This window comes from Eptatretus burgeri, chromosome 14 (assembly GCF_056783735.1).
Source record: "Eptatretus burgeri isolate ZD-2024b chromosome 14, Ebu_testis_v1, whole genome shotgun sequence".
NCBI classification, from domain to species: Eukaryota; Metazoa; Chordata; class Myxini; order Myxiniformes; family Myxinidae; genus Eptatretus; species Eptatretus burgeri.
The window spans coordinates 25,284,406-25,310,667 of NC_140974.1; the positions used below are offsets into that span (position 1 = coordinate 25,284,406).

General features: G+C 48.2%; 1 protein-coding gene across 1 annotated transcript in view; it reads right to left on the reverse strand.

Moving 5' to 3' along the window:
* The window catches only part of NPDC1 (neural proliferation, differentiation and control 1), a 34,923-nt gene extending 10,815 nt beyond the window's left edge, over positions 1–24,108 (reverse strand). The window contains exons 1-5 of the mRNA XM_085854048.1: positions 23,920–24,108; positions 19,096–19,890; positions 18,297–18,398; positions 1,546–1,635; positions 1,131–1,220 (exon numbers count right to left, since the gene is read on the reverse strand). Of these exons, the coding sequence (XP_085710174.1) occupies positions 1,131–1,220; positions 1,546–1,635; positions 18,297–18,398; positions 19,096–19,890; positions 23,920–23,971 (1,129 nt within the window). The 5' untranslated portion in view covers positions 23,972–24,108. The remainder of the gene's footprint in view (positions 1–1,130; positions 1,221–1,545; positions 1,636–18,296; positions 18,399–19,095; positions 19,891–23,919) is intronic.
* Positions 24,109–26,262: the final 2,154 nt, after the last annotated feature.

The following is a 26,262-nucleotide window of genomic DNA, read 5'->3' on the forward strand; positions in this document are numbered from 1 at the left end:
TTTTTTTAAACACATAAACAAACATGTGCATGGAATTACACAAATGTACAAAGTGGAATAGACAGCAAAGCAAGTAGAAAACGAGAACCGCATTAGGAAGGGTGCACACCTCCACCAGGCTGAACAGTTTATATTTTGTATCCCACTGATAGGTTAGATCTGGATTCAGACCTGAACTAAAATTTAATTGGCTTCTCATCACCAAACCAACTCATTCACCAAGTTTCGTCAGACTCTGTCCATAACCTTTTCAGATATCGTGCTGTATATTGTCGCATCTAGGGGGTCTAACCCCTACCTGTATGGATGGCCAAGCTTTTCCGTTGAAGGCCTACAGCCGAGACTCGGAGATTAATGCACGCGTGGGAAGGGGGCGCAATGGCGGAGAGGCGGAGGAGCACAGCACAGGGGGGGTTTATACTCAAACCCCAATACAAATACATGGATACAGCTTCTTAAAAGGAACCCATCTAATGAAAACAGACAAATATTTACAAAGGACAATAATTCAAAAGGTAATGATAATAATGAAGTAAATAAATACAAGTTGAGGCGCCTCTTCAAACAGACTCAAATACAGACAAAGGAAAACAAAATAAAAATAAAACCCTTCCTTTTGAGTATTCTTGTACATAGTTTGGCCCAGGGTTGGTCTTTGAGGAATTTTGAATTGAGGCGCTTCCACCAGCACGTGCAGACGTGCACAAAATGGAAGAAAGAAAAAAAAATTCCACCAGCCCACCTCTCAATGGTGAAGAATCACTAAAAAAAATTACAGGATCTGGATCTTCACTACAAATCTTATCAATTCATCATCATCACACAACCAACCTGTCCACCAAATTTCGTCCAAATCCATCCATAACTTTTGACATATCCTGCTCACAGAACACAAACAAACAAAGACAGACAGACAGACAGAGACAGACAGACAGACGTGAAAACATATCCTCCGTCCAAAGGACATTTTTCTTTCACAAAATAAAGATTGTAAAGGTCGCAGAGGTAATAAATACAATTGCAACAAAAAGAATGCTTTTACAATTATGGCCAAATTAAGAGACACGAGGTTAATGGAAACACATGTGACATCTGCAGGTAACTCCGATGCATTTACGAAGCAAACATACCAATGATCATTCCATCTGAATCTGTGTGCAGGTGAACAAGCTCAGGAGCCAAAACCTTTCTGTTGGAACTGGAAGGTCGGTCTGTTTCAGCTAATGATGAAGAAACATCCACACAAACGATAAAAATTACCATTCATGATCTTGGATAAAGCGATCAAAGGAAACGGCTGAAGGCAGCGCAGGGAGGGGGCAGTGTGGGGAAGCTGGGCAGCACAAGGACAGGTGGCCGAGGACAACACGGGGAGGGTGGGCGGCGGCCGAGGGGAGCGCAAGGACAGTGGAGGAAGAGGAGAATGAAAATCAAGACAGCAAAACAAAAGAAAATAGAAAGCCAATTTTGAAAGCATAAATATATGAACAAATAGAAGTCCTTTTACCAAAAAAAAAAAAAAAAAATACAACACGACATTTCTACCTGGCTGTGATGGTGTTGTGGGGTTATCCAAAATAGTAGATGCCATCGAAGGTGCTTCGGTATTTGATATTTTTTCTTCTTCATTTCGAACTACAAAAGGAAAAAACGAAAGTAATATGATATAGTTAAGATTACACAAGGATACTCAAGCAAACTAGAACAGCACTCAGTAGATCACATACCTCCGCCAGGCTGAACAGTTTACGTTTTGTTTCCACTGATACGTCGGATCTGCATACGTCCACCTCAACCAAAATTTAATTAACTTGTTCTTGTCATCTCATAAACTCATCCACCAATTTTTGGCATAATCCATCCACAACTTTTTCAGATATTGTGCTACATATAGTTTTTGGTCCCATTTCTCAAGGGTGAAGAATTATAAAAATAAAAAAATTATTGGATCTGGATTTTGATCTTTGCCAAAATCGAATCAATTAGTCCTCGTCACACACCCAACATGTTTACCAAGGTTTGTCCGAATCCCTGCACAAGTTTTTGAGATATCGTGCTTTATACCATTTTGAATTCTACTCGTATCTCTCAATGGTGAAGAATCACTTGAAAAATTCAAGTATCTGGATCCAGATCTAGATCAAGATCTTCACCAAAATCTAATAATTTAATCCTCGTCACACACCCAACCTGTCCACAACTTTTTGAGATATCTTAATGGTTACTCGGCTTCACACTGTGGAAACCAAGGCACTTAGGATCATTGCTATCTCCAGCAATGAGGCTGAGTCTTTGGGTCCCTCACTCTCTCACCACAGGCAGGTCGGTGATCGTTCTGTCTTCTACCATCTCCTCTCTGGCCTCGCCCACCCCCCACGCCCTCGACCCCGCTCTGTCTGAGAAATGCCCCCCCATATTTCCGCAGGGCGCTCAAGGTCCACCAGCAACCCCCTTCTGATAAAACTACCAAAATCAAGAATCACTGCTCACCTTCACCCTTTCATTCATCTTTTTTCCCACCTTGAGAACAAACTCCCACATACTCTTCAATCCCACTCTTCCAAACAGCTGTTCACCACCATGTCTTATCTTCCCCCATCCAAAACCATGATCTTTTCTACCCTTGTTAATCCACCCCAAACCCACCTCCTTCAAATTCCCTGCTTTCCTTTCTGAAAAGTCCCTGTAGTGTCCATCTTGTTTACCCTGTGTACCCCGCCCCATCCCTCTCCCTTCCACATATCTCATGTCTGTTACCCACTGTTTTTCCCTTCGCTCTCCTGCCCCTCTTGGTGTGCGTTTCTGTGTGTTAGTTCTCATAGGAGCCTCGACAGTGTATAAAAAAATTAATAAATAAATAAAACAAGTTACATGTCATGCTTCGTATGATACATTCCAAAAAAAAAGGTTGCCCGGATACATCAATTTGTCCATTTCATTAAGATAAAAAAAAATCGATCCAAATCAAAGCTCAGGTCAATCAGATGAAAATTGATGATTGTAGGAGTTTCACCATGAGTTGACCTTTTGACCTCAAAAATAGTTGTTTCCCAATTCAGTGACTGAATATGCAAATATTGTTCAACTTTCACATCAATCGGATGAAAAATGATGATTTTAGAAATCTGACCTCAAAATCAATAGGCTTCTCAGTTGTGATTACCTCTACAACTTAATAATGTTTCATGACAATTGGTTTAGAATTGTGAGTTATAGGCGATTGACATACAAACAAATGAAAAATTACTCAGAGTATGCCTGGTGTTTGGATTCATGGTTAGGGTAACGGGCTTGGGGTCCAATGGTCCAGAGTTCAAATCCTGCTCGGCTGTTGCATCAATACCAGGTAGGGTTGACTCAGCCAATCATCCTTCAAAGGTCAGCAAAATGAGTACCAGCTTGCTGGGATGATTGAGCCATTTGAGTACCCTGTCGGAGTGCTCACCTATCCAGGATTGTGCCCAATAACCCAGGAGACTGCTTCAGCAGCACCGATGCTCTGTACAGAGTATGGTCCTTACGGTTGGATGGACTCAGAGTGACACTTGGCAAAACAGAATGAAGCAGAACAGCAATTGGAAGAGCGTTTTCCTCTGCCAGGCTGAACAGTTTACATTTTGTATCCCATTGATAGGCTGGATCAGAACCAAAATCGAATTGGCTTGTTCTTCTCACCTAACCAACTCAAATCCACGTAATTTTGTCATAACTCATCCACAACTTTTTGAGATATGAAATATATATATATATATATATATATATATATATATATATATATATATATATATATATATATATATTGTTGCGGATTCCGCGCCCGCCGGCGTGCGGACGGCCACGTAACTTGAATCGCGGCACGTCGCCCACCGGACGGACAATCCAGTCGTGACCCTCTCGGACTAACGCCGGGAACCAGTCACGGGTGGACCTTTCGGTCTCACCGCGATCGAGCCAATCAGCCCCCGCGTGGGATAGGGTTGCTCGCCAAATTCGAACTACCTAAGTACCCACGCGGAGGGTAGACCGGGCGATCGCACCTCGCCGCAGGTCGACTTCGGACACGGGCCACTTAAGCGACCCGTTCCGTACTATCAGAATAACCGAGCGGTGTTATCGTCGACCTCGACGGTTCGATTAATTATCGGGCGTATTCAGCCCACTACCAACCCTTTACGTGAAGCAAGATGGGGATTCAATGGGGGAAAAGACGAAGCGAAGCGGGAGAACAGTTCAACAATAAAGCACATTTATTCTCGGCACACGGGAAGCACACAAATACAATTCCACCAAATGCACACAAAAAAAGAAAACACAATTCCATTTACACAAAAAGCAAACATAAAAGTGAAAACACAGTGCAGAGCTAATACCGACTACCGAGCACACGGCAACACTTATACAATTCTACTTCACAGACGGCGCCGACAACACATACCCAAAACCAAGGAAAAGAAATACCCCAAGAATGAGGTAGGCCTGGGGCCGAGACCGGGTCGGGCCTACCCGTCTGGTGATGAGACGCGGAGCGGCGATGGCCCCGCAACCCGCGGGCCTCGTGGACAGTGCCTGGCAGGGGGTGGGAACGGGGCCCCCTTGGTCGCACTATCTCAGCGCGGGGGGAAACAGGAGGGGGTTGCTGATGCTCGGGGTATAGAGGATCTTTATTATGTGCGACGAGCGTCTCCACCTTGGCCAGGTCGCGCTGTCGGCCTCCCTCGGGTGCAGCTTCCTGCACGACGCGAGCACCCCCTCGTCTGGTGTCGCCGCCTTTCCACAGCTCCGTCCCCTCCGTTCCGACTCCAACGCACACGACGAGCAGCTCCACCGCCCGCGAAGTCTTGACCCTCTGCTTCCGACTCTCCTCTTCTTGACTCTCCGACCCGTTCTTGTTTGCGACTCTCCTCTTCTTGACTCTCCGACCGACTCCCTTCTGACTGACGAACACCGTCCTTTTATCCCCCCCGTAACTTCGCCTTTGACCCCCTCCCTTTGACCTTTCACCTCGCTCCCCATTGGCCCGACAAAAAGTGGGCGTGAAGGCTTTTTGATCCACAAATTTGCATATATCGATCGCCCTGGGGGCGGGGCCAATTCGCCCCTCGCTCACCGATTGGACGGCAAAAAGTGGGCGTGTGTCGTTTTTGATCCGTTTTTGAAGCAGAAAATCCGTGATTTTGTACACGCTGTTCAACGTGCGCCCTACACGAGTCCAGCATCGGTGCCCATGAGTGGCGCGAGATGACGGTGATGCGATGGTGGCGAGTTGTGACGGTAAAGGTCGTGGCGGTTGTGGTGAAGCGGTGGTTGTGGTCGGTGGTTGATGTGGTTGTGATCATGGCGGTTGGTCCAAAATAAAGATAGTAAAAGAAAAACGGCTATCCTGAAGAGTCGCAGCTCGTATAAATGACATGTATTCCCACTAGACAACGGGTTTGGGCCTAACTACACATGCACTTACCGAGATACCTCACCTAAGGGACCTGAATGGTGGTTTGCGAATCTGGTAACCACAACAATATATATATATATATATATATATATTTATTTATATATATATATATATATATATATATATATATATATATATATATATATATATATATATATATATATATATATATATATAGTTTTTGGACCGATCTCTCAATTTTAGAAATCAGGCCTATGTTGAGCTTTTGACCTTAAAAATAATGGGTGGTTGAATCAATAGACCTAAGATGCAAATCCTGTTCAAATTTCAAGTCAATCGGATGAAAATTGAGGATTTTTAAAATTGCACGCAAGTTGTCGACCTCAAAAATAAGTTGGTTGAATTTAGTGACCTCATATGCAAATGCTGTTCAAATTTCAAATCAATCGGATGAAAATAGAGGATGTTAGAAATTCAGGAAATTTTCGAGATTAGAAAAAAAATTGACCTTTGGCCTATTATATGATGACATTTTGACCTCAAAAATAAATAGGATTCTGTCGATCCACAAACTCCACCATTTTGTGAAGATCGGTTTAAAATTGTGACCTGTAGGTGATTAAAGGTGAACAGACAGAGAAGCAAACAAACAATCATAAGCAATCAACATGACGTGTCAAAAAAAATAAAAATTGCCAAGTAAGAAGAAAGATTCCTTGCGTAATACATACAACAAATTTGACCTTTAAAATAATGGCTGCTTGAATTCAGTGACCAAATATGCAAATCCTCTTCAAATTTCAAGTCAATCAGATGAATCAGAAGATTTTAGAAATTTGACAAAGTTGTTGACCTTTTGACCTCAACAATAGGCTTCTTGCTTATGATGAACTCCACAAGGTGGTGAAGTTTTGTAAAGATCAGTATAAAATTGTGACCTGTAGGCGATTGACGTACAAACGAACAGAATAACGCACGCAACCAACCAATGTACACCCGGACCCCGACATTCGCGGTTCCACATATTTGCGGTTGATAATTTGCGACCTGCTCCTGCACTCGCGGGAAATTGCTACACAAGTTTGTGGCGATTTTTTTTCTCTTTTTTTTCACAAGCCCTCGAGCATAATTTCTAAGCTAGAGAGGGAGCACTCAGTCGAGTGCAAAACCTCTGCCGCCAATACTGCTGGGTCACTCAAGTGAACCTTATATCTTATTCATTAAATATGATGTCAACAGTGCTGACAGAGTTATAGTTCTTTTCTCCATTTTCTTTTTTTTTTGGGGGGGGGGGGGGGTTGGAAATCACTTAAAACATGTAGAAATGCAAAAAAAAATTTTTTTTTCTAACAATTTTTTGGGGGGGGGTAAATTTTGGGGGGGGGGTTGGAAATCACTTAAAACATGCAGAAATGCAAAAATATATATATATATATTTCTTTTTTGGGGGGGTAACAATTTTTTTTTGGGGGGGGGGTTGGAAATCACTTAAAACATGTAGAAATGCAAAAAAACTAGAGGGGGAGCACTCGGGAGAGTGCAAAACCTCCGCCGCCAATACTGCTGGGTCACTCAAGTGAACCTTATATCTTATTCATTAAATATGATGTCAACAGTGCTGACAGAGTTATAGTTCTTTTCTCCATTTTCTTTTTTTTTGGGGGGGGGGGGTTGGAAATCACTTAAAACATGTAGAAATGCAAAAAAAACAATTTTTTTTTCTAACAATTTTTTGGGGGGTAAACTTTGGGGGGGGGGGGGTTGGAAATCACTAAAAACATGCAGAAATGCAAAAAAAAAAAAATATATATATATATATATATATATATATATATATATATATATATATATATATATATATATATATATATATATATATATATATGCTCGGTGGGCTTTTCCCGCCTGTTTTTCCCGTCTGACTTCCCCGCTCTTTGGAGTGGAGGAAGAGCGATGCAGGTCAAAGGTCAGAGGTCATGTAAAGGTGGGGCCTCTTTTTGGGGGGAATAATTCTCTGGCTCCGAGCCAAAAACTGACTCCCTCGGCCCCCGGACGGAGCGGGGTGGAGGTAAAGCGTGAGGGAACGCTTTTTCGGGAACCCTCTCGAAGGAAGGTGGAGCTGAGAACGGGGCGGGGCGAAGAGCGGAGCCCCGGGCGATAAAAGACGGACACGGGCGGGCGCAAGGAGTGCCTTTTCTTCCTCTTCGTCTTGGCTGGTGGTTTGGTTGGTTATTGTGGAGAGTTGGTCTTCAGGAAGAGGTCCTGTGCCCGCGCCTTGGCGAGCAGCCCTGTCATGAAGGCACGGACGGGAGACGCGGTAGCGCCCGTTGCGAGGTGGACCTGTGCGTCCGGACGGGAAGTGCCGGAGAGGGTTCGCCGGCCGCGAGAGAGGTCGGGGCCGGGCGCGACCACGCTGACGGTCGCGGGAGAGGGACGTCACCATTTTCTTTTCTTTGGGGTTTTTATATGGATCTTGTGGCGCCGTGTCTCGTAAAGTAGAACTGTTTAAGTGTTGCCGTGTGTACGCGTATTTGGTTGTAGCTCTGCATAGTTTCTTTTGCTTTAATTGCTTTATGTGCATTTTGATTGTGTATTGCTGTAAATACGTGCCTTACATGCTTGTTTGTGTGTGCGTGTGAATAAAATGCTTGCTTGTTGAACTGTGCCCGTTTCGCTTTGTCTTTTCTCTATTGACCCTCTATCTTGCATCACGGAAAGGGGTTCGTAGTGGGTGCAACATCCCAGTAATTAATTGGAACCGTCAAGGCCGACGATAACACCGCTCGGTTATCACTGTAGCACGGAACGGACCGCTTAAGCGGTTCGTGTCTGGAGTCGGCCTGTGGCGTGGTACGATCGCCCGGTCGACCATCCGCGCAGTTACTTAGGTAGATCGAATTTGGCGAGCAACCCTATCCTGCGCGGATGGGCAATTGGCACTGTCATGGTGGGGTTAAACCCCCACCCGTGACGAGCTCCCGGCGTTGTTCCGAGAGGGTCATGACAGAATTGTCCGTCCGGTGGGCTACGTGCCGCGATTCGAGTGACGCGGCCGTCCACACGCCGGCGGGCGCGAATTCGCAACAATATGTTTCACGAGCCACGCACAAAGCAGCTGGATGTACGTATGCAAAAAAAAAAACATATCTTCCACGAGCCACACACAAAGCAGCTGGATGTACGTACAGTACAATATTGTACGCATGCAAAAAAAAAAAAAAAAAAAAAAAAACATCTTCCACAAGCCATGCACAAAGCAGTTAGATGTACATACAGTACAATACTGTACGCATGCAAAAACCATTTTCCACGAGCCACGACACATGACCTTCTTCCTGTACGTGTATTGTAGCTTCGCGGGACGTCTCACCATGTGCACTTTAAACATACGGTACTGGATTGTAACTTCGCAGGATGTCTCACCAGTGTAATAAGTCATTCCCGTGACGCCATTCCCCATGAGTTACTAACAGAATCTATTGATGTATCCACTAATTACCAGGTCACCATATATGGGCATTACACAATGGAAACATTCAGCGTACATCACCATCTTGCTACAAACAGCACCATCTGAGCAGTTACATTAATAAAACGATCAGCATAATCTACCTGTAGATAGGAAAGACATCACGTCCTGCGAGTTAAAGAATGGAAACATTCAGCATATCTATAAGTGCAATTAGCATTTACTTACACAGACTAATTACACAATAGCATCACTCACCACATCTATTATCAGCTGCCAAATACAGCATCACCCGTAAAAATCCCCCACAAACAATGCGCATACCACTCACCGCATCCTGGATCGCCATCATTCTTGTCTAGTTTCTCTGATCTGTGTATTGTCTCTCACTCCGTTCATTCTTTGAAAATGGCTCCCAGGGATCGAGGATAACACTCAGAAGGGTATGTCTCTAAGCGGACTACTGATAGTGGAGAAAGCGAAGCTCCTGCACGAACATCTCTCTGGCGTGGGTGGTGCAAGCACGAGCACGGTGATACAAACGGCACCTCCAGCCCGTTTACAGCGAGCAGGGGTTGATTCCACCACTTCAAGGTGCGATATAATTTGCGCGTCAAACTCGTTAGGGGAGCATGCCTCCGCGGACTATGACGTGGCCAAGGTATTCCCTGCAGAACTCGTGAGCCTCATTGAGAAGAGGTACCTGCCAGAGCAGGTCTTTAACGCTGAGGAGACCGGCTTGTTTGGAAAAAGATGCTAACCAGAATGTTCATCTCACAGTGCGAGAGCAAAGCAGCTGGCTTCAAGGCCGGAAAGGAAAGGGGCTTCAGGGCAAAGCCCATGATGCTCTACCATTCCCTGAACATGAGTGTGCTGAAGAACAAAAACAAGCAGGCACTGCCTGTGTACTGGAGGGTGAACAAGAAGGTGTGGGTGACATCTGAACTTTTTATGGACTGGTTGCATAACTGTTTCATTCCTCAGGCCAAGAGGTACCTGGCAGGAAAGAACCTTTTGTTCAAGGTACTCCTGCTGATCGACAACGCTCCTAGCTACTCCACGGATCTGAACGGAGCTAACCCGAATGTTGAGGTCATATTCCTGCCGCCGAACACCACCTCCCTCATCCAGTCGCTCAGCAAGGGTGGTAATATCAATTTTCAAGACTTATTATACCCGGCACACCTCATCATCATTATTTTGCAAAGTTACGTGTGCTGTATTTGTTTAATAACAAGTGAAATCCTTCAATACAGCACGCGTGGTGAAGCAAATGAGTACACTAATGTTAAAATATGCAATTTATGCTTTTTCAGTTGAAAAACAATTAAAAAGCATACTTAATATTTGAAATGTAAAAATCTTGTTATTATTGTGATAAGCACATATATTATATATATATATATATATATATATATATATATATATATATATATATATATATATATATATATATATATATATATATATATATATATATGAGAAGGAATGAAATCGTTCGATACAGCGTGGCAGGAGGCCACAAAAGAATGAGGGCATAAGAAGTTAGCTTTCAGCGTTCGGCGATCGGCACGAAATGCGATGGTGGGTGGAAACGACGTCTTTCGGCGCGAAATGCGATGGTGGGCGGAAATGACGTCTTTCGGTCGTTCGTACATGAGACGGGCGCGTTTCTTGCTTTCTTTCCGTCAAGCAATAAATTCAATGGTTTTCATATATATATATATATATATATATATATATATATATATATATATATATATATATATATATATATATATATATATATATATATATATATATATATATCACGTTAGTTTCACAAATTTCCATTGAAATACTCGGGTATTTCCGTCAATTGTCGCCATTTCGGTCTAGGTGACGCACTGCATCTACCGGACGGCCGTCATTGGCTGTCACAGGCACGTGGGGGAGGGGGGGACACCGGAGATGTGGTAGACGTGGTAGACACCGGGGACATTTCAAACTCGGTGCAATTGTATACAGCGCACGCACTGTAAAAAACTGAAACAGTACATGATGTTGTTGTTGTTTTCGTTTCACGGTATGGTACAGTATGGTTGAGAGATTTTAAAATGCATTCTTCAATGAATTGGAAACGGTACCTGGTGGTGTTGTTTTTTGATCCTAGTGGAGGATCTCTAAGTCTTACTCACGTTGTTGTTCTTCATCTTCTTCTTGTGGACTTTTTTGTTTCACAGCCTACAGTTTTCATCGAAACTTCCTGAAACTTGGCATATATATATATATATATATATATATATATATATATTGTTACGTCTGAGGGGGGTATGCATTCAAAGGGTAATTAGGATGTTTAATTAGGTATGCCATGCTGTTCAAGTTTACCAGGATCTCGATGTAATAAGTAGCAATTCAGTGGTGATAGGTTGTCTAGTAAATGTCCATTTCTTCAAGGGGGAAATGATAATTGTCACGTAATAAGATAGGGAGACGGGTTAGGGTAAGTGTGTCTGCGTAAACCCTTTTAGTATTCCCTGGAGGCTTGCCGTGACGTAACAAGACAGTGCTGCGGATGGCTCCGCCCCTTGATCACGATTGGCGGAAGGCGACGGCGGAGGGCCAATAAAACGGCTCGATTGGAAGTGACGAGGACTCGAGGATAAAAAGGTTCGGTTCGGGGAAAAGAGGTGGAAGAAGAAGATTGATAAAGAGAAACCGTTTGGTCGAGGTTGTTGGGCTCGGAGCGTGCTCCATTATTGGGCTGATACGTTCCTCGATTCGTCGTTTCTCGTGGCCTTGCTGTGCCTCGTACCTCACCTCGGTTGGCTGTGGAGTTCTGCTGGCTCGGAATACGGGGCCGAACGGCGGGCAGACCTACCTCCCTGTCCTGCTCGCATCTTGGCGCCAGAACTGGCTCCCTGGAGGCTGTGAGCAGACTCGGGCCGACACCAGGAGGTCGACAGCACCACGGTGTCTCCTGCCCCTGACGAGCGCAACGCCAGCTCGTCCGGCGCCAATCCAGGGACTGTTGCGTCTACACCACGGGCCAGCCTGACCAGCAGGACCAGCAACGTTGTGTGTGTGTGTGTGTGTGTGTGTGTGTGTGTGTGTGTGTGTGTGTGTGTGTGTGTGTGTGTGTGTGTGTGTGTGTGTGTGTGTGTACCTGGCGCCTTAGAGGGTTTGAGATTTGTATATCCATTGGAATTGTTGTGTTTTCCCCAAGCCCGAACCAACACCACCATCCCGTCGAATCGCCCCGGATCCCTCCTCTTGCCGAGTCTTATTATTATTTCTGGTTAGAGAAATAAACACGATTAACTCAGTAAAAAGCGACTCGTGCCACCTTCCTCGTCCCGTTTGCTGTGGAGCGATTAAAACCGCCATCTTTGGGTTATAAAAAATAAACCGCCTCCATCGTTTCGGCTCATTTTACGTTGGCGGGACTGTTCAAGTCCCGTGGACGTCACATTGGTGTCAGGAGTGGGATGTTCGAACTCCTCTAAATTATATTTGGTATCCGGAGAATATACCAGGATTAAAATCTCGCCACGAATTGGAATATAAAATTACTACAGAAAAGCACGCGAGCACGGGAAAATTTTGGCGGGAGTTTTAAAATTAAATTTAATTGGCGGCAAACGGGATTTCTGCACCATGGCGGATGTGCAGATGTTTGAGGAGGAAGGCCACGTGTCTGGCAGCGAGTCGGGGGAAGAAGGGAGAGACGGGGGTCGGATCGGAACCTCCCCCATTCCGAGCGTGGACCGTGCTTCATTGCCCGTAATGGAGCTGGCAGCACCGGAAACCGGCGCGATGTCGATCTGGACAATGTTGGAACGTTTAATGAGTGCAATTACAGCACAGGGGGCAAAAATGACGGCACATGGGGCAGAAATGACAGATCAATTGGGGGTAATGGGGGAACAGTTGGGTGCACGGATTGATTTAATGAGGGATGAATTGGAGGAAAAGATGGAGAAAATGAAAACTGAGATGCAGGAGTGTGTGGATGTTCAATTGGGGGAAATACAAAGTAAATTTGAGGATAGATTGGAGGAAACAAAGGTAGAAATTACATTGGAGGGGGAAAATATACGAAAAAAATTGGTAGATAAAATTGATGCAACGAACATTCGGGTTGATAAAGTGGATGAAGGCCTGGAACGTCATCGTGCCTGTGTGGATGCTCGTATGCAGCTGCAAGTAGAAGAGTGGGGAGAGCTGAGGAAGCAAGGGATGAATTTGGCAGAGGAGGTAAAAGGATTGGAGGCTCGTTTGGATGAACAAGATAAAATTATGAGCCAAGATGAAGTCTTGGATAAAGGCCTGGTAGAGCCGTCTTTTGAAAGTGGAGTGTCCGGGTTGGTTGAGGAGCAGCTACAAACTCGCGACGGAGCCTTGGAGGAGGTTGTGCGGGCCCAGAAGATCCTGCGGGAAGAGGTGAATCGGTCCATGCAACGTTTGGAACAGGAGGCAAAATTGACCCATGAGACCCTCACCACAAAACATCTTTGGCCACAGTGGGCTCCGAAATTGGATACGCAGCCACAAGGGTGTTTGATCCCTGGGCTGGATTCGGACAAGGGAGAAACTGAGAAGCGGGCCACCGGAAAAGTGATCCCCCTGGTAAATTTTGACGGGTCAGGGAGCGTTGAAGCTTTTCTGACGCAATTTGAGTGTATTTCCCGACTAAACGGGTGGAATGAGCAGGAACGTACAGGGAATTTGGTGGCAACGTTGCGGGGACCAGCCGCAGATGTGTTAAACGTGATCGCGGAGGGGATGTTGACCAGCTCCCACATTTGCGAGGCGTTGAGCAGTCGGTTTGGATTCGCAGCAAATGTGATCTGGTGCGGGCCCAGCTCCAGCACCGCAGATTAAAGCCGGGTGAGACAGTGCAGGAGCTGGCACAGTACATTTACCAATCAGTCAGGATCGCGTATCGGGACCTTACAGTGGAGGCGTGGGACAGACTGGCACTCGAGAAATTTTTAGCTGCTCTTCCTGACCCTGAGGTCCGAGCGCTAGTGGAGCTCCAGGATCCACCCACCGTGCACCGAGCGGCCGAGTGTGCGGCCAGGCTGGCCTCGTGGAGGCGGCCAGGTCGGGTGCCCGAGAGGCCATCAGGGACGATCCGATAGGCGGAGATTCGGGATCAGGGAGGGGGGCTGGGAGAAATTGGCATTACCCAAATGCTTCAGAGGATGAATCCTCCTGCTGAACCGCCAGGTCTATCTGAGGTGCCCTTTCATAGGTCGAGTCCGGAGATCACTATCGGGGGTCGGGGAGACTAGATCGTGCTGAGCATATAGGGCCATGCTCGGCTGCTGAGATTGTGGCGAAGTGCCTCCTTTGGTGAAAAAAGTGAATTGTGGGAAAATTGGCATGGGTTTGTAAGTTCTGCTGGGTTTTAGAGTGACAATAGGGACAGTGGGTAATTGGTAACAAAGCGGGCACGAGTGGCTGTCCAATGGCTGGTGCGTGGATCGGGTGAGAAGTGCTGTGTGAGCTGTTTCAAGTTAAGAAGTGAAATGTATGGTGCACACATCGATTTTTTTATTGGACGTGGTGTGGTAACAGGAAGGTCATGGTCGGTGAAGTGTTAGAAATGCAGGTGTCACATGTAAGGCCGATAGGGTAGGGGGAGTCATGTGGGTTTTGTGGGTGGGGATGATGTGCTTGTCCGCAGGGAATGCTGAAGCTCACGGTGAGCGGGAATTGCGACCCCCTTCAAGGAGATTCACCCCTGGTGGCTAACAGTGACAGTGTCTGGAGGCAACTGGGAGAGGGTCTGGTTGGGCAACCAAGGCGGGTCGGACCTTGGCAACCCAGGAAGGCCAGAGGAGCCAGTGAGACCCTTTCCAGTGTGTTGTACGGGGTGAGAGCTGATGGCTACCAGGGGGGTGGGAATCAAAGGGAGCGGGGCGGAGAAACGTCCGGGTTGGACTAAAGCTTACCTGTGGGCATGGTTGCACCTGAGATGCCCCCATCATCTTGGGGTAACCCACCCCACGGCTATGACGGGATTCAGCCTGCATCATTAAAATGGGGACCATGACCGAGAAATGTGATGATGACCATGGTGTGAGTGTTGTGAAGATGTGCGAGTCCCACTCGATCCCGCACAACTTGACATGTGCAGCAAGGGCATGATGTCCGCATAATTTTGGGGCAAGCAAATTTGAAAATTGGCTCGCCAGGTAACGCTGGGTCTATTGGCATCCACTGGGGGACGCGGTCAAGTGTAAATATCCTGTGAATAGTGTCGTTAAGGCTTAGAGTAGGAATGTAAAGTATAAGTGTTGTGTTTTTGTGGAACTTTTGTTTCCCCTCCCCAGATCACTGGAAGAGTGTTGGACAGGAACGATGATCCAGAGGATGGAGTGCAACTTCCCTCAGTGCTCTCATGTGATGAAATAAAAAAATGAATGATTGTTTAGGTGAGGATAAGGCCATAAGGGGGTAGTACATTAAGCAGGATAGGTAAGTTAGCTGCGGCTCGCTGCCCATTGCCCCTCCTACTTTATTTTGTTAGGTTAAATAGGTGTGAGTCAGTAAGTGTTAAGGCTGGTACGGTAGCGCCTGTGATATACCTTGCAGGAGCTGCGGTACCAGAGGAGGGGGCAGTGTTACGTCTGAGGGGGGGTATGCATTCAAAGGGTAATTAGGATGTTTAATTAGGTATGCCATGTTGTTCGAGTTTACCAGGATCTCGATGTAATAAGTAGCAATTCAGTGGTGATAAGTTTTCTAGTAAATGTCCATTTCTTCAAGGGGGAAATGATATTTGTCACGTAATTAGATAGGGAGACGGGTTAGGGTAAGTGTGTCTGCGTAAACCCTTTTAGTATTCCCTGGAGGCTTTCCGTGACGTAACAGGACAGTGCTGCGGATGGCTCCGCCCGTTGATCACGATTGGCGGAAGGCGACGGCGGAGGGCCAATAAAACGGCTCGATTGGAAGTGACGAGGACTCGAGGATAAAAAGGTTCGGTTCGGGGAAAAGAGGTGGAAGAAGAAGATTGATAAAGAGAAACCGTTTGGTCAAGGTTGTTGGGCTCGGAGCGTGCTCTATTATTGGGCTGATACGTTCCTCGATTCGTCGTGTCTCGTGGCCTTGCTGTGCCTCACCTCGGTTGGCTCTGGGGTTCTGCTGGCTTGGAGTACGGGGCCGAACGGCGGGCGGACCTGCCTCCCTGTCCTGCTCGCATCTTGGCGTCAGAACTGGCTCCCTGGCGGCTGCGAGCGGACTCGTGCCGACACCAGGAGGTCGACAGCACCACGGTGTCTCCTGCCCCTGACGAGCGCAACGCCAGCTCATCCGGCGCCAATCCAGGGACTGTTGTGTCTACACCACGGGCCAGCCTGACCACCAGGACCAGCTACGTTGTGTGTGTGTGTGTGTGTGTGTGTGTGTGTGTGTGTGTGTGTGTGTGTGTGTGTGTGTGTGTGTGTGTGTGTGTGTGTGTGTGTGTGTGTGTGTGTGTACCTGGCGCCTTAGAGGGTTTGAGATTTGTATATCCATTGGAATTGTTTGCGTTTTCCCCACGCCCAAACCCACACCACCATCCCGTCGAATCGCCCCGGATCCCTCCTCTTGCAGAGTCTTATTATTATTTCTGGTTAGAGAAATAAACACTATTAACTCAGTAAAAAGCGACTCGTGCCACCTTCCTCGTCCCGTTTGCTGTGGAGCGATTAAAACCGCCATCTTTGGGTTATAAAAAAATAAACCGCCTCCATCGTTTCGGCTCATTCTACGTTGGCGGGACTGTTCAAGTCCCGTGGACGTTACAATATATATATATATATATATATATATATATATATATATATATATATATATATATATATATATATATATATATATATATATATATATATATATATATATATATATATATATATATATATATATATATATATATATATATATATATATATATATATATATATATATATACACCCTGCACAGACAGTAACCATCTCCGATTTTGAAAATTCCTCCGAGGGAAAAAAAAGTTATCCATCCATCCATCCATCCATTAGGACCATACTCTGTGCAGAGCGTTGGTGCCGCCGAAGCAGTCTCCTTGGCTATTGGGAACAATCCTGGACGGGTCGCCACTCCGACACAGTATACCAGCATGCTGGCACTCATTTTGCCGACCTCGGAAGGATGACAGGCAGAGTCAACCCCACCTGGTGTTAATTCAACAGCTGAGCAGGATTTGAACTCAGGACCCTAGGATCCCAAGCCCACTACCTTAACCATTAAGCCAACACCAGGCATGAAAAAAAAGTTATGACGTCAAAATATCTCTGCTAATGGAAATCACCTCAAAAATTATCTCTGAAACTAGGCAAGCTTTTTGAATTCTGTTTGCGGGAATCGAGTAGGGCATTAACACAGATGAATTACCGCACATATGATACATCACTATGACGTCATATCAATCTTTATGACGTCATTCCTATTTGACATTTTTTGTTTCACAACCCAGAGTTTTCATCGGAACTTCGTGAAACTTGCCATGTATATGCAGAAAGCCCACTCGCAGGCAGGAACCATCTCAGATTTTGAAAATTCCTCATAGAAAAAAAAGTTGACATCATAATAATCGCCACTAATGGAAATCGCCTATACCATTATCTCTGAAACTAGGCAAGCTGTTTGAATTTTGTTTGCGGAAATCAAGCCGGTCATTAGCACAGATAATTTATCGCAAACCTGATACAACACAATGATGTCATATTCGTTTTTATGACGTCATCATTAAGAGGACGAGGATCTTAGCTCATTTGAGCTTGTTATTTGTAAGCATCTTTAATTAAACTGTAATCATGTATTCATGGACAAAACCAATTTAAACTTTAAAAAAAACTTTCCCCTTTGAACCAAAAACTGCCATGAACTGATAACGTTATCCCCCTGATCCCCATTGAACCAAGTCCCCGACTTTGGTGGTGTCGCCATTTGCGGCCTTCTTCATCAACCAGGAACTGCCGCGAACCGATAACGTTATCCACCTTGTCTCCATTGTAACAATGACAAAACAATTGCGGATTTTTCCCCCACACTCGCGGATCTTACCCCAACATTCGCAGATTTTATGCGAGTTTGGAAATCCCTGGAACCTCCCCCTCCCCCGTTTCCCATTGAAACAATGCCCACACATTCACAGTTTCAACATTCGTGGGGTTTTCCCTGAACTGAATCCCCCACGAATGTCGGTGTCCTGGTGTACTTGAAAAATCCTCGATTTTCGCAAGTAACAAACAAGAGACAGACAGACAGAATAACAAAGTTCACCGGCCAATATACTTGCAAATCTTCAATTTTGCAGATCACTCCATTAATACCGCAAAGAAAAGGAGAGGGAGAGGGAGGTAAAGGTTGGTCATCACAACAGGAAATGAGGTCTGGCCATACCTTGAATTGGCAGTTCCTCAGAAGGGCCTCCCTGTTGCGCGACTGCCTCACGGAGAAACTCCAGCAGGTCATCAGGAAGCTTTGAAAGCAAGGCTGGGACATCTATAGGTGGAATTGGAGGGCAGGGCATAAAGGTCATTTAGGATCAATGTATAACAAATGACTGGTCTTGCTGGTGAAGGCCAGTGTCAATCTGCATCAGTGGGGAGGTACAACAATGGATAAAGTCAACAGGACATGAATCGAGGTCCTGTATGACAACCGCTGTGGGAAGCAAGGAGGATTTGACGTCTTTCGCGTTAACCCTCCATCAGAAAAGGAGAGGGAAAGGGAGGAAAAGTATGTGGGATAAGGGAAAGCTATTTGGGAAGTAGTAAAACAAAGCAGAAGGCAAAAGCAGAAGATGATAGAGATAAAGAGTGGTAAAAGTGGAAGAGAGCAAGGATCAGAAAGGCAAATAATAAAATGTCAATAGAAACAAAACAATAGGGGCAGTGAAAGGGAGCACGGTTAAAAAAAATAAAAAATAAAAAAACACGAAAATAACATGAAGCAACAGGATGGGAAATAAAACAGATGGAAACAAGACCGAGCCTTCAAAAATACCGAGCCACAACGGGGTATATAAGTCAAGGTAGATATGACAATGTACGATGAATATTAAAGTGAATCTGCGTGGGGACACACACTAACCGACACAGACCAATTACAACAGTCGCTCTGGTGCCTTCGGGAAACGGCGAGGCCAATAATCAGGCAAAGACTATTCACAACGTTTGAGTAAACATCCATTGCTCACCATGGTCTCTGTGGGCTGTCCTTGACTCAGCTTCGAAGATCGAGCTTCGAGTCGATGAATCTCTTTGACGCTCGGCAGCTTCATCCCTCCAAGAGTTCATCCTTCTGGTGGAACTATCACTCCTCTGCAATCCCACTTTGTCCACCCATTCCCCTCTTCTCGCATTTCCTCTGTACCCTCTTTCCCTCTCACCATGTGATTTTTCTGTTCCATGATCATCACCAGACCCAATTCTAAGACCATACGAACCACGATGAGTACCGTAATAACCATATTTTTGACCATCAGTCATTTCCTCCTTGCGGTAATTTTCACGAATTCCTCCTTTGTTTTTACTCCCATCATCGTAATCTTGACCTGCACGACCTCTGTGTCTTTGTTGACCATTCCCATGGAAACCATATCCATCATGTTCTCCATTTACATTGAAGTCATATCTGTTTCTGTCCCCTCTTAGATCGCCGGAATCATCGGTTCTGGCTTCGTCACCATGGACACCAAGGCTTCTGCTTGCTGGATCATACCGGCGGCTGTTTTCACTCAATTCCCGGTTATTGTTTTTTTCAAGAGATTTACTTCGACCACTACTCCGAGTACTATGGTAATCATAGCCAGTGCTTTGTCCATCTTTACCACGATCCGGATAATGGTCACGGTCATTCCATACAATGCAACTTCCATCCAGCCGTGAATAGTGGTGCGGCAGGCAGGAGCCACAGTGGTGGGAATCGGACCGACAGGGCTCACGCCCCATCACGGCGCACGACAAGGCACCCGGGCACCTCGAACCCTCACCTGGAAATGCACCGTTTCAGCAAGTTAGTCTGCAATCAGCAAAAGATAAATTCCACATTAATAAGAAAGAACCTCATTGCATTAACATTTGCCACTTTGTGCTGTCCTTATAAACATAATTCGGAGCAATAATTATTAATGCCGTTCTTTACTCGTTCATCGTGAAGCAACACAAAAATGGAACGACAGTTAAAAGCAATGAGAATACATTCAAAGGAAAATATAATGAAATTGCACAAGGAGTAAAAGTCGTGGGCGTTTCCATCAGAGCAGCCCCCTCTCTCCCAATCGGACTCACCAGCACAACCAAAGCCGCATCTGACTCACTCACTCACAACACTCAATCCATATTTTTTTGTTCATGCAAACACTGCTGAGTTCACCTTCCCATTTATGCTTCAAAAACCAAAAGATTCCCGGTTTGTGCAGGGCTTAAAAGTCTTCCTAACTGCACCTTCACAATGTTGTCCAAAAGACCAACTACGGCTGCCAGGGATACCATTGCGGTACGCACACTCACCTCGAAGCAGTCGAACCTGTGTTAAAATCTCAGCCCAACTATTAACTATCATCCCAGTGTTTCACAGGTAGGGTGATTCATCAACGTGTGAGCTGTCCCTCAGATGGATGGTAAAGATCCCACGGTGTCCTTCATGAAGAGTAGGCGAGCTATTGCCAGCACATGATCAAATTACAAATTCCTGCCCAAATCATCATCAGCCGAACAGAGACGGCCGGTTTGTGAAAGATTAGGCCCAAAACGTTCCTAATCAGATTCCACGAGGGGATTAATTGGGTTTGTGCAACAAATAGTAGTAGTAGTAGTAGTAGTAGTAGTAGTAGTAGTAGTAGTAGTAGTAGTAGTAGATACAATCACCAATGCAAACTTGAAACCATGAGACGGTGTTTAGAGGAAATACTCGATGGTGTTCAACTCCTACTGGATCCTGATTTTCTGTGTACTACAAACCGCACATGCATAGCATAACCACCAACAAAAGTCTTTGCACTACAAAACAATCACCACAACCACCAGTTTTACACTGCAACACCACCGACTGCATAATGCATCACACCAACAAGGACGGTCGGCATTCACCGCACCGTGCCCCCCGACGGTATACACTGACCGCACCGTGCCCCCGACGGTCTACACTGACCGCACCGTGCCCCCGACGGTCTACACTGACCGCACCGTGCCCCCGACGGTCTACACTGACCGCACCGTGTCCCCCCCACGGTCTACACTGACCGCACCGTGCCCCCGTCGGTCTACACTGACCGCAGCGTGCCCCCCCACGGTCTACACTGACGGCACCGTGCCCCCCACGGTCTACACTGACGGCACCGTGCCCCCCCACGGTCTACACTGACCGCACCGTGCCCCCCACGGTCTACACTGACGGCACCGTGCCCCCCACGGTCTACACTGACGGCACCGTGCCCCCCACGGTCTACACTGACGGCACCGTGCCCCCCCACGGTCTACACTGACGGCACCGTGCCCCCCACGGTCTACACTGACGGCACCGTGCCCCCCACGGTCTACACTGACGGCACCGTGCCCCCCACGGTCTACACTGACGGCACCGTGCCCCCCACGGTCTACACTGACGGCACCGTGCCCCCCCGACGGTCTACACTGACGGCACCGTGCCCCCGACGGTCTACACTGACGGCACCGTGCCCCCCGACGGTCTACACTGACCGCACCGTGCCCCCCGACGGTCTACACTGACCGCACCGTGCCCCCGACGCTCTACACTGACCGCACCGTGCCCCCGACGCTCTACACTGACCGCACCGTGCCCCCCGACGCTCTACACTGACCGCACCGTGCCCCCCGACGCTCTACACTGACCGCACCGTGCCCCCCGACGCTCTACACTGACCGCACCGTGCCCCCCGACGCTCTACACTGACCGCACCGTGCCCCCCGACGGTCTACACTGACCGCACCGTGCCCCCCGACGGTCTACACTGACCGCACCGTGCCCCCGACGGTCTACACTGACCGCACCGTGCCCCCCGACGGTCTACACTGCCCGCACCGTGCCCCCCCACGGTCCACACTGACCGCACCGTGCCCCCCGACGGTCCACACTGACCGCACCGCGCCCCCCGACCCCCTACACTGACCGCACCGTGCCCCCCGACGCTCTACACTGACCGCACCGTGCCCCCCGACGCTCTACACTGACCGCACCGTGCCCCCCGACGGTCTACACTGACCGCACCGTGCCCCCGACGGCCTACACTGACCGCACCGTGCCCCCCGACGGTCTACACTGACCGCACCGTGCCCCCCGACGGTCTACACTGACCGCACCGTGCCCCCCGACGGTCTACACTGACCGCACCGTGCCCCCCGACGGTCTACACTGACCGCACCGTGCCCCCCGACGGTCTACACTGACCGCACCGTGCCCCCGACGGTCTACACTGACCGCACCGTGCCCCCGACGGTCTACACTGACCGCACCGTGCCCCCCGACGGTCTACACTGACCGCACCGTGCCCCCCGACGGTCTACACTGACCGCACCGTGCCCCCGACGGTCTACACTGACCGCACCGTGCCCCCCGACGGTCTACACTGACCGCACCGTGCCCCCGACGGTCTACACTGACCGCACCGTGCCCCCGACGGTCTACACTGACCGCACCGTGCCCCCGACGGTCTACACTGACCGCACCGTGCCCCGACGGTCTACACTGACCGCACCGTGCCCCCGACGGTCTACACTGACCGCACCGTGCCCCCGACGGTCTACACTGACCGCACCGTGCCCCCCGACGGTCTACACTGACCGCACCGTGCCCCCGACGGTCTACACTGACCGCACCGTGCCCCCGACGGTCTACACTGACCGCACCGTGCCCCCGACGGTCTACACTGACCGCACCGTGCCCCCCGACGGTCTACACTGACCGCACCGTGCCCCCCGACGGTCTACACTGACCGCACCGTGCCCCCGACGGTCTACACTGACCGCACCGTGCCCCCGACGGTCTACACTGACCGCACCGTGCCCCCGACGGTCTACACTGACCGCACCGTGCCCCCCGACGGTCTACACTGACCGCACCGTGCCCCCGACGGTCTACACTGACCGCACCGTGCCCCCGACGGTCTACACTGACCGCACCGTGCCCCCCGACGGTCTACACTGACCGCACCGTGCCCCCGACGGTCTACACTGACCGCACCGTGCCCCCCGACGGTCTACACTGACCGCACCGTGCCCCCGACGGTCTACACTGACCGCACCGTGCCCCCGACGGTCTACACTGACCGCACCGTGCCCCCCGACGGTCTACACTGACCGCACCGTGCCCCCCGACGGTCTACACTGAGCGCACCGTGCCCCCCGACGGTCTACACTGACCGCACCGTGCCCCCCGACGGTCTACACTGAGCGCACCGTGCCCCCCGACGGTCTACACTGAGCGCACCGTGCCCCCCGACGGTCTACACTGAGCGCACCGTGCCCCCGACGGTCTACACTGAGCGCACCGTGCCCCCCGACGGTCTACACTGAGCGCACCGTGCCCCCGACGGTCTACACTGACCGCACCGTGCCCCCCGACGGTCTACACTGACCGCACCGTGACCCCCGACGGTCTACACTGACCGCACCGTGCCCCCCGACGGTCTACACTGACCGCACCGTGCCCCCCGACGGTCTACACTGACCGCACCGTGCCCCCCGACGGTCTACACTGACCGCACCGTGCCCCCCGACGGTCTACACTGACCGCACCACCACCACAATATCTTCACCTAACCACAATCGACACGTGTAATGTATTAACACAAACCGTCCATCATGATAATAAGGTGTACATAGTTCTCCGATCCAGTTCAAATACCTGGTTTCCACATCATTCTCATAAGAAAATAATAATAAAAGGGCGAATTGCACGAATACTTCGTTTCAAACACATCACAGCAAACTACAACTCGGAAAGATAAACATACGGTTCGCGCATTAACCGTGAGGGTTTCAACACGCCGTGACTCGCTCACCTGGCACCTCCAGCAGCAGTGACAGTAACAATGGCAGCACAAAGCTGCCCATTGCCGCCGGGCCTGGGCCTCGTTACCGTGCTGATGCCGGGCCTTAAAAGGATTATCCTTCAAGCATGCCTTCCTTCAAGGTCCGCAGCGAACGACGCCGCGAGGTCGGTTTACGCATGCGCACAACTCCCAGCCGTGATCGTGATAAAAAAAACCACTGCGAAGGAATCTTCTTCTTCGGAAAAATCGTGATTTAAAAAAAAAAAAAAAAATCTTCGAAGGAATCTTCTTCTTCGGAAAAATCGTGATTAAAAAAAAAAAAAAAAAAAACCTGCGAAGGAATCTTCTTCGGAAAATTTCGTGATGATAAGGGGAGAAGGGGGAAGAAAGTTTAGGAATGGGTGCAAACAGAAAGTTTTCCTTGGCATCGATGTATGTATGTATGGAGTCAATGGAGAGATGAGACAATGTCAGGTCGATGGGAACGTAACTGTGAAATGCCCAATGTAAGCCTTCCTTTCTCAGCCCCCACCCCACCCGCTCCACCGCCTCTCTTGCCCTCGCTTCTCAGTCCTCCCTCACCCCCAGCAACGCCGGGTAACCCTGCAAGTTAGCTCCGCCACCGAAGGTGAAGGAGGTTATGTTTTCAGCCCTTTTTGTCTGTTTGTCTGTTTGTGAGCAGGATATCTCAAAAAGTTGTGGAAGGATTTGGATGAAACTTGTACACATTGGGTGTGTGTGACGAGGAAGAATTGATTCGATTTCGGTGAACATCCCAATCCGGATCGAGATACGAGAATTATTGAATTTCCAAAGTGATTCTTCACCATTGAGACGTCGGGCCAAAAGCGACGTGCACGACATGGCCAAAAGTATGCGGACACCCCTTCTAATTAGTGGATTCAGCTATTCTAGCCACAACCATTACTGTTAGGGTGTATAAAATCAAGCACACAGCCATGCAATATCCATAAACAAACATTGACAGTAAAATGGGCCAAACTGAAAAGCTCGGTGACTTTCAACATGGCACCGTCATAGGATGCCACCTTTCCAACAAGTCAGTTCATCAAATTTCTGCCCTGCTAGAGCTGCCCAGGTCAACTGTAAATGCTGTTATTGTGAAGTGGAAATGTCTCGGAGCAACAACAGCTCAGCAATGAAGTGGCTTTGCAGGCAGGTCGGTATTCTTTCTGTCTTCTACCATCTCCTCTCCGGTCTCACCCCCCCCTTCCTCTGTCTGTGATCTGCCCCCCGCCCCCCATATTTCCACAGGGTGCTCAAGGTCCACCAGCAACCCCCTTCTGGTAAAACTACCAAAATGAAGAATCACCGCTCACCTTCACTGTTTCATTCCTCTTTTTTTCCTAACTTTGGAATAAACTCCCACACTCTCTTCAATCCCATTCTTCCCTCCAAGACTTCAAAACAGCTGCTCACTACCATTTTGAATCTTCTCCCACACAAATCCCTCAATCTTTTCTACCCCCGTTAACCCACCCTAAACCCACCTCCTTCAAATTCCCTGCCTTTCTTCCCGAAAGTTCCCTGTCGTGTTAGGTCCTGAAAGTTCCTGTGGTGTCCATCTTGTATTCCCGGTGTACCCCACCCTATCCCTCTCCCTTCCACAGATCTCCTAATGTCTCTGTTCCCCATTGTTTTGTCCTTCCCTCTCCCGCCACTTTCATCCTCTGCCTCCCCCCTTTGTTGTGTGTTGTGTGTTAGCTCTCATGCGAGCCATGACAATGTATACAAAAAAAAAGAAAGTGGTAGGCCACACAAGCTCACAGAACGAGACCAATGAGTGTTGAAGCGCGAAGTGTGGAAAAATCGTCCGTCGTCAGTTGCTACACTCGCTACCGAGTTCCAAACTGACTCTGGAAGCAACGTCAGCACAAGCACTGTTTGTCAAGAGTTTCATGGAATTGGTTTCCATGACCGAGCAGCCGCACACAAGCCGAAGATCACCATGCGTAATGCCAAGCGTCGGCTGGAGTGGTGTCAAGCTCATCGTCATTGGACTCTGGATCAGTGGAAACACGTTCTCTGGAGTGATGAATTACGCTTCACCATCTGGCAGTCTAACGGATGAATCTCGGTTTGGCGGATGCCAGGAGAACGCCACCTGCTTGAATGCATAGTGCTAACTGTAAAGTTTGGTAGAGGAGTAATAATGGTCTGGGGCTATTTTTCATGATTCAGGCAAGGCCCCTGAGTTCCAGTAAAAGGAAATCTTAACGCATCAGGATAAAATGACATTCTCGACAATTCTGTGCTTCCAACTTTGTGGCAACAATTTGGGGAAGGTTCTTTCCTGTTTCAGCATGACAATGCCCCCGTGCACAAAGCGAG